A 12,706-nucleotide genomic window follows, 5' to 3' on the forward strand; every position below is an offset into this window, starting at 1 on the left:
GGTACATTTCCTATCTGAGCGTGATTCATTCTTTTCCCAATGTTTTGGAAATGAGCCTCCTCTGAACACTACAACTACACATCCCAAGGGACGGCTTGGCGAAGACAGACACCCTGCATCAACTCATTGAAGATTTATGAGCGCCACTCTTGAAAAGAGTGATAGAGATAGGCCTGGAAAGGGAAGTGAGCACAGCTGCAGTTTGTAGAGCGGAGTGCTTTTATAGAGTTGAATGGGGATTTTGAAAGGGGGAGCTGAGTAGCAGAGTCACGGTCTTCAACAAAAAAAAAAAGAAAAAGAAACATTTTACTCTCTGCAGTGCAGATTACTACAAATTTGAGAGAAGAGAGAGAGTGAGTCTTTGCCTGTCCTACTTATGTTAAGTGCCTTATAGCCATGAAATAAAACGAATTTGCATAGATCTATTTTAAGGCTTTGATGTGGCCATGACGATAAAGCGGGGAGAACCGAGGCGCCATGAAAACTTCTAAAAATCATAATCTGTTTTCATATATTGTGCAAGCCTGAGCCATCTATAGTACACTGCATAAAACGACCAGGAAATGGCTGTACCTTGATATGTTTGACACCGCAGCTTACGAGCTTGCTCGGCTGGTACAAATCCCACGATATGTCAAATATCTGCAGGGAGAAAACACACAATGCATTAAATACCACAACATCCACCTTCAAGTCTGGACTTTTAATAATCACATTCGCTGCAGGAGGAGGAAATTAAAAGGGAAAAAAAAGTGTGTGGTGTGTCTGTGTGTGTTTACCCTGCCTGTGTTATAACGTGTGTGGGCTGAATTAGAAAACAACAGCTGCCTGTGTTTCATCTTTTTAAAATTCCTTTTCATTAGATGTATACTCCTCTCCGATGGGCTCTGGAAGGCTTACAATCAATCAGGCCTAACTTGTTTATGTCCCTGTTGGGCAGGTGCTCCATCCTGCATTTATAGCTAATTGAGGCGGTCAATACAGAGCTTGTGACAGAGGAGCAAGGGGAGGAGGAAAGTGTTTACCCTGTCTGTATGACCGGGAGCGGCTGCCAGAACCTTCCCTCTCCTCCAGTCCCACACACAGATTGTGTTTTTCGAGTCCAAACCCACAGACACCAAACACTGTAAAGAGAGCAAAGAAAAACAGAGACATCACAGACTCTCACTAATCACTGCAAAACAAACTTAGCTAGCTCCACTGCAGCATGGTAGGTCACAGTGAAAGGGCTAATAATGGCTACAGAGCAGAAGAGAACAGTTGTCCAGCCTCTGGCGCTTCCAGTGAGCACATTTGAGTGCTTTTGCTGGAGGAGCCACCTATAGCCGACTGAGTGAGTAGGCAGCGGCAGCAGTGGAGCAGAAGAGAAGAGAGCAACTCTCATGGAAAGCCTTCACTACTCTGCTGCTTGGTTTACATCTTCGATGCAGTGCTGAATCAGTGTTTGGCTATGGACAGAAGTCTCTGGTGAGGCATTTGCACAGTTTTAACTGAATTTGAAAAGCCAGTGTTTTAATGATGAGGAAAGAGGCCCCGAGTGTTGAAACCCAGTGGAACCGTGCAGATGAAGGCGGCTGAGATGTGCATTCAAACTCAAGTAATGTTTTAGCAGCGGTAGTGGCGTAGCTCTAGGGATGTTCTGTCGACGGGTCTCGCTCAGCAGTTATTAGATGAATCTCTGTCAATAGTTGTACAGATATTCATTCATAACAATAAAAACCTAGAATGATTTTGGGTTTTTTTGATCATCAAAGCAAAGCAAAAGTTTTGGTGCTATTGGAGCCTTTTTGGCAAGGATCCCTTCACAACACTAACACAGATTTTGCTGGTTTGGGGTTAATGAGACATAACAACATGGACTGAGGCAAACATTTTATCATTTTAAAATAGTTCTTATTGGTATGGACGGTAATTAAATTAGTTTTTTTTAAATACTGTAACTCAATCCCTTTTTTGGGACACAGTTCAAAATCCTTTATGCCCAAATATCTGGTATTAATGATATTTTAAAGAATCTATAAGTTCATAAATGTTATAGCATGCTAGCATGCTAAGGTAAGACGGCTAAGATGATTAACATTATACCAGCTATATTTCCCCATATTGATACTGAAAGGATGTCAGCATACAAAGATTGCTGGTTGTTGCTAGGTAAAACTGGTAGCAAGGAGGTATACAGTGCTGTCCCAAACAACTTTATGGTTGCTGCAAGAACGCTGTGATCACACGTAGATTGCATAAAAAGACACAGACTTGTCTTGTGGAGAATTTTTAATCAAATAATTTGACACTCCTACTAATATTAATAATGATACTGTTATTCAGTGAGTGTCTTTGTGTTAGATTGTATGGCTCCAGCTTGCTAACTTGTTTGCTGAACTTTCTACTCCACCCTCTTCCTTAAATATAGTGATTTCTGGCTCCAAAAAACATTCCAACATGCCAAAATGCTAATAGTGTGACTGTGAGACAAAATCACTATTTTAGTTGAGCAACTAAAACTGGCTCACAGTTACATCTTAGTCTCTCAGGCATGTCAGATGTTATGACATAATCATAAAGTCTAGCAACCACTAACCCAGGCCTAAAATCTATAGCATTTATACATTTATGTATAAAACCTTAAAAACTAATTGTGTGAATTTTTTTTCATCAAAAAAGTATCTAATTTATATCCACAAAATGATGTGTTATATATTATGAAATCATCACATCCCCTAGCAACCACCTAAAATCTCAAATCACGGATGAAACCACATAATAATTGTTCGCAAAAACCCTTGATCACTGCATAATCTGGCATGCAGAAATTGTCTAAAACAGAATAAAAGAGTCAGTAATATCAGTAATGCTGTAATATCTCGGAGAGAAGGAAGTGTCAAATATCAGTGTACTTTTTTTATATTGCTATAATAGATGGACAGGGTAATGGCACCAGGGATTTATTCTAGATTGCTCTGAGTTCAGCTCTCACTTCCTCTGATCCAGGAAGGGGGAGCGATGGAGGGTAAATAGAGCTGCTAAACTAATAAGCGATGGATTTTTCTCTGACTTTAAAAACTGTCACCTTTCATCTAAGTCCCCAGCTCATGACCCGAGCAGGAAAGTAACACAGGGTCATATTCCTTCCCTGAAAAATATAGGATGTTAAAGTCCACTTTGAAAGGCGTGTAAATACAAAACCTGTTCTGTATTGATTTTCACAGTTCACATCAATATGATATCTGAAGGTTGCAGTGTGTAAACGTTAACTGGTGACAAGTCCGAGAAAGATTGAGACGATGACAAAAAAAAAGATAAAAAGGAGGTTGCTGGAAAGTTGGTTGTGTCAGAGAATAAAAACTAAATTGTCTGGATGCAAGCCTGTTACGTACGGAAAGTTTATCTCACTTTAACACTGCAAACTGACAAGTTCTGTGATGCAATACGACTGTAGCTCAGTAATCTCAGTTGGAGTAATAGGAAATATGGCATTCACAGCTGCAAAATGCTCATACAGTTCTGCAGATCTGCTATCTGGTGACACTTCCAGCTCTCTTTGGCTCCCTAGAAACATCCCCAAATTTTATGGCACTGGACAAAGACTGCAAAGATTAAAACTACAGCAGCGCTGTTCATCTTTTAATGTGACAGATTCTTACTGTCTTTTAACATTTGCATTATTCTGCAAGAACAGTACCTGTCCCTCGAGGTCAAAGGCCAGGCAAGCAATGCCATGTGTGTGCACATCCTTGAGGATGGACACGGTTTGCACAGTGTAGGAGTCCCACACACAGATGTAAGGCTCCTTGCCCACCTGTCCCGTGGCCACCAACACTCGTTCCGGATGGAGAGCTAAGCTGCGCAGAGAGAAAACGGGCAGAGAAAACACCTGGTTAGCATAGCTATTTTGCGTGATTGCATGTACATGTGTGAGTGTGTAGTTGTGTGTGCAGACAAGGGATTCACCCTCCCAGCAAATGAACACATTAAGTCTCCAATGGAAACAGAGTGGCAGCTTGATGAAGTGACATGGTTCAGTTAACTCAGTCATGCTCAGTGCACACACACACACACACACACACACTTAGCCTGGCTTCATGTGTGGTATCAAAGTATAAAAAGCAACACTGGCAAATCTGTGAATTTCATCTTTCTCAGCTTTTATTCATAACCTCCCTTGAATTATTTTTTGCCCTTTTCACCTTTTTTAATTCATATGGGGTTTCCTCGCATCACTGGGCATATGTTTGTAACACTGTTACATAATCCCCACCCCCACCCCCTTCGCTCCACTCGTACCTCCCCCACCTACAAGCTATCCCACTCTACAGCTGAGCAACAGCCTGCTGTATAAAGCTGTCACTCTCTTCTCCCGCTCCACCCATCCTTTCACCAGACCCCAGTCACGTTCCAGGCAGGCCTGAGTGATTTACTGGGCAAGGCTTCCTCTCACCTTGTCCTGGCCTATATAGTTCACGCTGCGATGGAGCTCCCTCCATTATAATCAGACTGCCTGTTTTGCCAACTGCTCTCCAGCATTTGTAATCCTGGCGTGTATTCAGACAGCAGGGCCAGCGAGGCTTCACGAACCGAGCAGCATCAACCTGCTGAGTGAAAGCGGCTCCCAACAAATAGCCCACTTTGACTCTCTAAACTACTTTGTCTCATCTTTCTCCTTCAAAGTTTTCAGTGTGGATCTTTCTGCCTGACTGCTGACACTTTATCTGCATCCGTAATGCGCTGTCATCACAGAGCAGATAAAGCTTGGTGGTGTAACGTCTCTGAAAGCTGAGGTGGGTCTGATGTGACAAGCCTGATCTTTGTCATCCTTCAGCCCTCTCTGCTTTTTCTCTCCCTTTGCCCCGGCTACGCCACCGACTTCGTTGAACCTCTTTCCAACTTGGCACAATTTCTCATCTTACTTTTTATGAATTATATAATCTGAGCAAAGCGGCTAAAAATAGCATTCAGAGGAAGAGAGAAATACTGAGATGCAGACAGACAGCAGAGAAAACTGCTTTGGCATGACCAGGTACTTTGCGGTAAATCTGTCTGGTGTGTTGACGTAAAACATGATTAATGAAGATGAAAACTTCCAACATCTTTGGAGTCACCAAAAAAAGGAAGTGCTGATACTTATAACTCCTATCCTGTAGTTAAAATGTGGTAGGTCCCCTTTACAGCGTGAAAATCAAATGCAGTCTTCGAGCCAGCTACAACCAGACTGTTTCCCTTACATTCCTGTCAGCTGAAGAGCTTGTTAAATGCCATCACTAATGACTCTGCCTGCAGTGCATTTCCACGGTTCTCCTGTTTCATATAGGCTACGGCTGTTTGATGCATCTGTCCTCCATCTGCATAATGCTGTAGTACAAAACGAGCTATACGGCAAACAGAGCAGCGATTTAACTCCCTGTTTTTTTATAGATATAGCTGATTTCTGACAGTGAGAATGCAAAAATAGAGCACAGGAACGACACGCTTGGTTTGCAAGAAAGATAGGAAACCCCATGAACAGAGCTCATTAAAGTACAGGAGGCCACAATTGATCCTCATTTTAAAGTAAGCTCCCGAGACACATGCAACAGTAGTTTTCTTTGTCTGATTTTCCCTACACTGGATTAAAAAGAAGCAGCGGATTAGGACATTTCAGAAGGTCTATATAGTAGAGGATATTTCCCAGGATACTGCAAAGTGTTTTTAATCCATCAGCTTGCTCCAAAAACTAAAAATAGAAAAGATAAAGTAAGCAGCAGGTATGTAGAGTAGTGCTCTTCTTGATTAGATAGATGATGATCGGGGCAAAGATTCTCTTACAGAAATTTAGTGACGTTACAAAAATAGAACCAAAATTGTCATTTTATTTTTTTCCTCAAATGATTAGTTAAGGAACAGAAATTAATTGGTTTAATTATCAAGAAACCACTAATCATTTGTAAATGATATTTTTTTGAATGTGAGGATTCACAGAAGCAATATATGCTTCATATATCAATTAAACAATACTTAAAGTAGTATAATAGTCAAAAAGGCATCACTGACATCTAGGCTGTTTATGGTAAGGGTGAAGTATAATATAAGGGTATCTGAGCATGTGTAGCCGCTTCCACCTCATCAGTGTAAAACATTCATAATGCCACTTAAAACAGTCAGTTATATATATTTTTAACCCCAGTGACAACACTGCTGAATCATACCATTGTGCTAAGTAACTGTATGAAACTCTGGAGGATCTTAATTGGGTACGACAGATGAGCTCTTTAGAGAACAAGCTTCCTTTTACAGAGTAGCCCTGGCAGCTACTAACAGTGAGTGCATTTGTGATTGTGCTGGGACTTTTTAAGAGTATCCTGGCTATGTGTTGCACACGCACCCATCTGGATAAAGTCTTTTCCTGGTTTTAAGAAACTTAGATATCCTACCTGGAATACTTCAATAGAATTAGGGACAAAAAATAAATATAAAAATACACTGTGACAACAATTATTGATACTCTGAAACCAAAGAAATATTTTTATTACTAAATGCAGAAACTTTTACCTGCTTCGTGACTCAGTGGGATGAACTGATAAATGATTCTGTATATATGTGTGAGGGAGACACATATATACAAAATAAATGCAACACTGGGACAACACAAGGACTGAAACAACACATGTATTTAAAACCTTGTTATTATTACCACCCCATGATAATAGCTATGTAAATGCAAGGTGCTTGCTGTGATAGTGAAAAATATAGAACATAACTGAACACAATTAACAAAATTAACCCAAAACCTGGGAAGAATAATAATACTTAGGCATGCAAATACACTCATTGGCAATATGGAAATGCATGTAAAGATATGAAGCAGGCAGTCTTATTGGTAACAGATTAGTCTAGTGTTCCAATAAGGCTTTTTCCTTGTGGATATGGTGGCTGAACATTTCCAGCATGCGATCTAGAAAAAGCAAAATGAACAATTACCATAGAGAATGATATTATACTGAGGCTGGCGCCTGCATATAAAATAAGCTAAAGATAACGTCTTAGGAAGTAGATCATCACAAACCATCCATATTAATCAACACTAAGACAATGGAAGATGGACGCAAAGATGGATATGTAAATCATATCAGCTCTCATAGCTGCTGTCAGCAGTAAAACTATCTGAAAGCACATTCTCACACACTGCTCTAGTGTATCACAGTGATTTGTTTCACATGCACAGCTCTAACTTGTTCAATAGTAGTCAAAATACTGTATTTATTATTTTTTAAAATGCTTTTTTTTGTTCATATCATTAGTTTGTGGACAGACAGACTCTTCTCTGCAAGCCAGACACGTTGTTATTGTACAAACCCTGCAGCAGTATTAATGGAAATGTATTCACAGCATCTCTCCAAGCTCACCGAGACAAGACCAGCCTCACTCTGGCATCTATAATCCATAATTCTGGCCGTGATCCATCATAGAGGTAACATGATATTCTGAGTAACAGGAGATGGCCTTTTATTTCTGTGTTCATGAAACCCTCTCGTTAACTCATTAACTCTCAGGATCAAAACAAGAAAACATGCAGAAAAGATCACAGTGCAGAAACAAAAAATGACTTCTCAGCCTGTTATTGTCCAGCCAGAGAGTAATTGTGCTTTCTCTCATTGCTCGATTTACATTCAGTTTGAAACATGAGGTCACATGTACATATGTTCAGCATGAATACAGAGCTTGTGTAAGTTACAGGCCTATTTTATTGCTTGCATTTTAAGGCAGCTTCTTGTATTCTGTTTATTGCGTTTGCTGTTCATGTCACAGTGATGATGAAACTCGCGTTCAAGGCTAGACCATCAAATAATGACTACACGGAGAAGGCCGCCATGCCTCTATCTTCCCACGCTTTTGTGAATTTACATCCACAAATGAAATGAAATGTAACAAAAGAGGGATGTTTCTGCCTCAAATTGGCCATTGGAGTTGACTTTGCAAGCACGTCTGGTCTGCAAGAATCTGCGTAGATCTCTCTTATTTCTGGCCAACCCCACTTAAAAATTATTGATTTTAAATTATTTTATTAAAACCCTTGTGAATTTCCTTGGTAGAGGAGGCTAAAACCTCTTTGGTGGAGGCCAAGGTTTTTAAGTACAGGAAAAACCCTGCAAATACGTGCTTTCCTAGCAATCTCTTTATCCCTGAATTGAGTGTGCAGTTAGGTTTGGGTCATGGGTAACTCAACTGGAAAACCACTGTGAAATTCTAGAACAATACCAGCACACGTGCTTTAAAACTAAAAATTTAGCTTGTTTCAGTACCATTGTATTTTTTGCTTGTTTATTTTTTATTATTTATCTCCCCCCACCCCCTTCCCGGTCAGCTACTGACTGAACTACCATTGAACACGGCAGATAAAGATCAGCCTCTTTTTTCCCATAAGGCTGATGGAGTGAGTAAGACTCCTATGAGTTAAAAGTGTAGCCAGCTGTTCCTTTTGCTTTGAATGTATTCGTGTGAATCGGTCTTTGCGTGGACAGTATGTGCTCTGAGTGTCGGGGTTTAAGCTTTGTAGTATAGACCAGTGGGTCTCAAACTGTGGCTCAGACAACCAGGTGAAAAATATGAGGTGAGACTAAAGTCAAAAAGAGTTTCCACAAACTTTATTTTTCCGTTAATGGTGCTTTCAGCTGCTGCTTTATTTTCCTAAGGTTCACCACGGTGGATGGATCAGCATATTTGATTTGGCACCGATTTTATGCCGACTGGCTCTTCCTGATGCAACTCTCCTTTTTATCAGGGCTTGGCACTGACACTTGGAGTGCATTAGCTTGCGACCCTGAGGCAGGGTTTGTGATCTCCCAGGGATCTTTCACATGTAAGGTGAATGTGTTAACCATGTTAATGATTGGTAGGAAAAAACTAAGGGTTTTCTAAAGTGGTGCATTCCAGCAGTATAGCCAACCTTCCCAGGGTGTTTCCTCTCTTCAGGGTTTGCTTACCAATCCGACCAATCATGCCTCCTACACACATAAGCATGATTGGTCTGTATACAGTTAGCCAAACTTAACTGTATTAAGTTTCCTGATAGAATTCTGTTCATTTTTCTCATGTTTCTGGACATTTGATAAAGAAAAAAAGTATTTATGTGTAACTTCAACCCAGGTTATTAAAGATATTAAGAAGAGTGAAGAGTATTTTTAATCATAGTCCTAATGATTTTTCTTGAGTGGGAGCCAAGACTGTTTATATGCAGGAAAAACTCTGTTTCTGCTGAGGTTTAGCAGGAGCCTCGGGCTCTTAGAGTTTCTGACTTGAATAAAAGCCATTTGGAACAACGGCAGATATGAGGAAAGAATAGCAAAAAACAGTTTTAACAAGGCTACCCACTCTAATGATGTGCCTCACAGTACTCTGCTCTAACTGGAGGTCGTTAACTGTCTCCCAGGTCTATTCTGTTATCGCCCAGTAACATGTTTATTTACATTTTCTAACAAAGCATTAAAAGGCCAACCAAAAGAAGGCTAGACTACTGCATCATTGTCTGCTCAGTCTTTCATTCATGTGTAAACCTGCCAATTAGCTCTTCCACATTACTCAGAGACCAGTTAAAACAGACTTCAGGGTGAATAAAAAAGTGGGAGAAATGGGTAAAATCAGTTTAATCTGACAAATGTTCCCATGTGACCCCGTCAAAGTGAGCTGTGAAAAATTTAACCTGTGAAAATACTCAGAGTTATAAATGTCCTAGGTATATATGGATAGGTTGAAATTTTGCACTTTTTAATTCACATTATTATATTTTAGCATTTTGACACAACATACCTTCATGAATCCATTTTTGTCTGGATAAAACTTCTTGTATAATCTTTCAATGTCTGATTCCTGCTGTGCCAAAAATGTATTTGTAATACAGTAATTTTAAACAGTTGAGAAATATTAAATTAGAGATTCTATTTAAAATCATGAAATTAAAACCATGATGAAGTTGAGTGGGTGAGCACATGTATACAACATGTATACAAAGCTACTACAGGATTTCATTTAAATTCATATATATATTTTTTTTACCTTGATATGAGCAGCATGCCCAGTCTTGATAATAATAATGCCATTAAATTTTCCATGGCGCCATGGTGGGTTTGATGGCGCCATTGTACAAAAAAATCAGGTGATGATGAGTGGGTCAGGTGAGAGGCATTCATTGACTTTTTACGGGATTACCCAAAACGAGTGCTGCAATGACCCTGTAAAGTACAAATTAATGTAAAAATTGCTTACGAATCTACAGCAACAGTGCATCAAGAAAATGAAGAGAAGCAGTATTTGAATTTTAAGTCCCTCTAAAGAAGCCACTTCTCTTCCACATGAGTTTGTGCAACGTGATAATTCAGATCTGAATGTGGCGAGCACTGCTCCTGGTTGTGCCGCAGAAGTCATATTCAAAGGCAGTATTTAAAAGAGCTTCATAAGCACTCCTTCGAGGCCTTTAAAATGGCTATTACTTGGCATTTAATAAATGACAGCTTAAGGGACCTATTTAGCTTGCACTGTAAGTACATAGCGCTAGTTCAAACCACCTGGCTGCACAAAAAGCACATGGTCACGCTATGAGAGGTTTCTGCATTTCACACTGAAATACTCTGATCAAATTTGCAGATTTTACACCAATTTACCACTTTTGTACTTTCAACAGTTTTGCAGATCATATATCAGATTATTGTTTAGTCTGTGACTCCTCCTGCTCACCATTTGAACTCAGGCACTTTACTCACAGGGCAGCGGAGGGTTAGTATCTCTACTGTCCGATTAATAATGGAGCAGGAGTCCAGCTGACGACCGACACAGTATAAAGCTAGTCATCTCCAGGCCAACCCACACACAGACGCACATATGTCAACACAAGCACTAAACCACTGGTCACAGGTCATTGTTGTGCAGCATGCTGAGAAAGATGAGTGATATAATGATTAATGATAACTTTTTATTAAAAAAAAAAGGTTTCAACATTTTCCCTGAGATGCAGAGGTCGAGCTACTAAATCCCTTATTACCTCAATTTTCCAATTCAAGGATTCCTTCAAGGACAGCTTTGTTCAATTGCATTTTTCAGATACTGCACATTAGTATTGGACTGCACAAAGGTAAATATGCCCACTTTACTGTCTACACTGTCAACCTTTCTTTTAAAAATGACTAAATGTTGAGCATCAATGTCAAATATTTTACATTAAACCACATTTTATATTAAAGCAGCAACCCATTCGTCCTTTTTGTACGAATGGGTTGCTGCTTTTCCCAGGATGACATTGTTTAAAAGTAGATTGTCAGTGACAAATAATTTTAAAGCATAAACATGAACTCAACAAAATAATTTTTAAAATATTAGTTTCTGTTTAGTAATTAATGTTAGTGTAGTGGTTCCTTCCAACATGGGAGCAAGAGCAGTCTTCAAAGGACCCCTTGCTTTGCTGGAGTGCCCTTGAGCAAAATATTGAACCCACAGCAAACTAGGGATGCTGCTAAGTAGGGGTGCACTCCCCGTGGAGCTGAAAAATATCGCATTACATTGCACAAGGTGACACCAGCTCCAATAATGACAACTCTACACTTTCAGTACACGTTTCAAGTCTGGTGCTGTCCACGGTGCTGAAATGCATTTATATGTTTATATAAACATGTCATTACTACCTGATTATGTCATCGTTGTGCCCCAGGTAAAATTTCTGCTTGTGTTCCCGGGTGTTATACACAACTCCCACACCGGCGACGAAATAGACAATTTCCTTGGCGGCGGTGTAGTACAGGTTGTTGCGGCACTGATGTCCCCGGTATCCGTACACCCACTCCAGTCTCAGGTGGCAGTTGGGAGCAGTCCTGTCAGCCATGTCCGCACTTCCGTGTGTGTCTCTCTGTCGCTATCACGCAGGCTTTCGGATATAGTGTCATTCACCAAAAAGGATTTATTTGAAGCCCGCGTGTCCCATTAGGCTAGTTCCATTGGAAACAACCAGAGTCAAGAGCAAGCGTTGAAATCGGGCATCTTTGCGGGTTATGTGAATTAAAAGACTCGCTGCCTGGTAATATGAAAGCCCTCTGCCTCTGTTTAAGAAACTGATTTCTACGCTTGTGTTTTCATTCAGTCTACTTGTACTTCAGCCCCGGGCTCGCGGTCCTCTTCGAGTTGGGTCAAAGCTCCTGTCAAATCCTACAAAGATGGAGCTGTACTGTTATTCCACAAGCACCGCCTACAAAGATGACGGAGGAGTCCGTTACCCAATCAGATGCTTTGACTTACTCAGGAGGAAAAAGCAGGAGAGGACAACTCCGTCATTACCAAGAAGCAAGCAGTCCGGGTGCTAGACCCTATTTCTGAATATTTTTTATTTAATGTCAGCATTTGTGCTTTTAATGTGTTCTTTTCAACCATATAATTAAAAAAATACCAAAAGCAGGTAATTGAAATTTTAATTGTTTTAAAATTATGTATTACTTAGTCCATTCAAGTATTCAAAGTGTTTATTTAAGTGTGGCGTGTTTCATGACTTATATAAGAGTTATGAGTAAGAAAGTTCTTTACTCACCTAAATTAACTGCTTCCACAGATTTATATTTTTATTTATTTTATTTGATCTATATTTCTTGTAAATCAAATTTGAATTAATGCATTAATTTTAAAAAGAACAGTGATGTCCCATGAATTTAATTTAATTTAACTTTCTTTTATTTTATTCAGTTCTTTTGAGGAAATTGCG

General features: G+C 39.8%; 1 protein-coding gene across 3 annotated transcripts in view; it reads right to left on the minus strand.

Annotated features, from left to right (window-relative positions):
* The window catches only part of eml5 (EMAP like 5), a 51,349-nt gene extending 39,192 nt beyond the window's left edge, over nt 1-12,157 (minus strand). For all 3 annotated transcript variants that reach the window (XM_004540667.5, XM_004540666.5, XM_012923172.5), the window contains exons 1-4: nt 11,643-12,157; nt 3,680-3,839; nt 1,026-1,124; nt 574-642 (exon numbers count right to left, since the gene is read on the minus strand). In XM_004540667.5, coding sequence (XP_004540724.2) covers nt 574-642; nt 1,026-1,124; nt 3,680-3,839; nt 11,643-11,839 — 525 coding nt within the window. In that variant the 5' untranslated portion in view covers nt 11,840-12,157. The remainder of the gene's footprint in view (nt 1-573; nt 643-1,025; nt 1,125-3,679; nt 3,840-11,642) is intronic.
* Nucleotides 12,158-12,706: the final 549 nt, after the last annotated feature.

The sequence above is a fragment of the Maylandia zebra genome, linkage group LG19 (assembly GCF_041146795.1).
Source record: "Maylandia zebra isolate NMK-2024a linkage group LG19, Mzebra_GT3a, whole genome shotgun sequence".
NCBI lineage: Eukaryota > Metazoa > Chordata > Actinopteri > Cichliformes > Cichlidae > Maylandia > Maylandia zebra.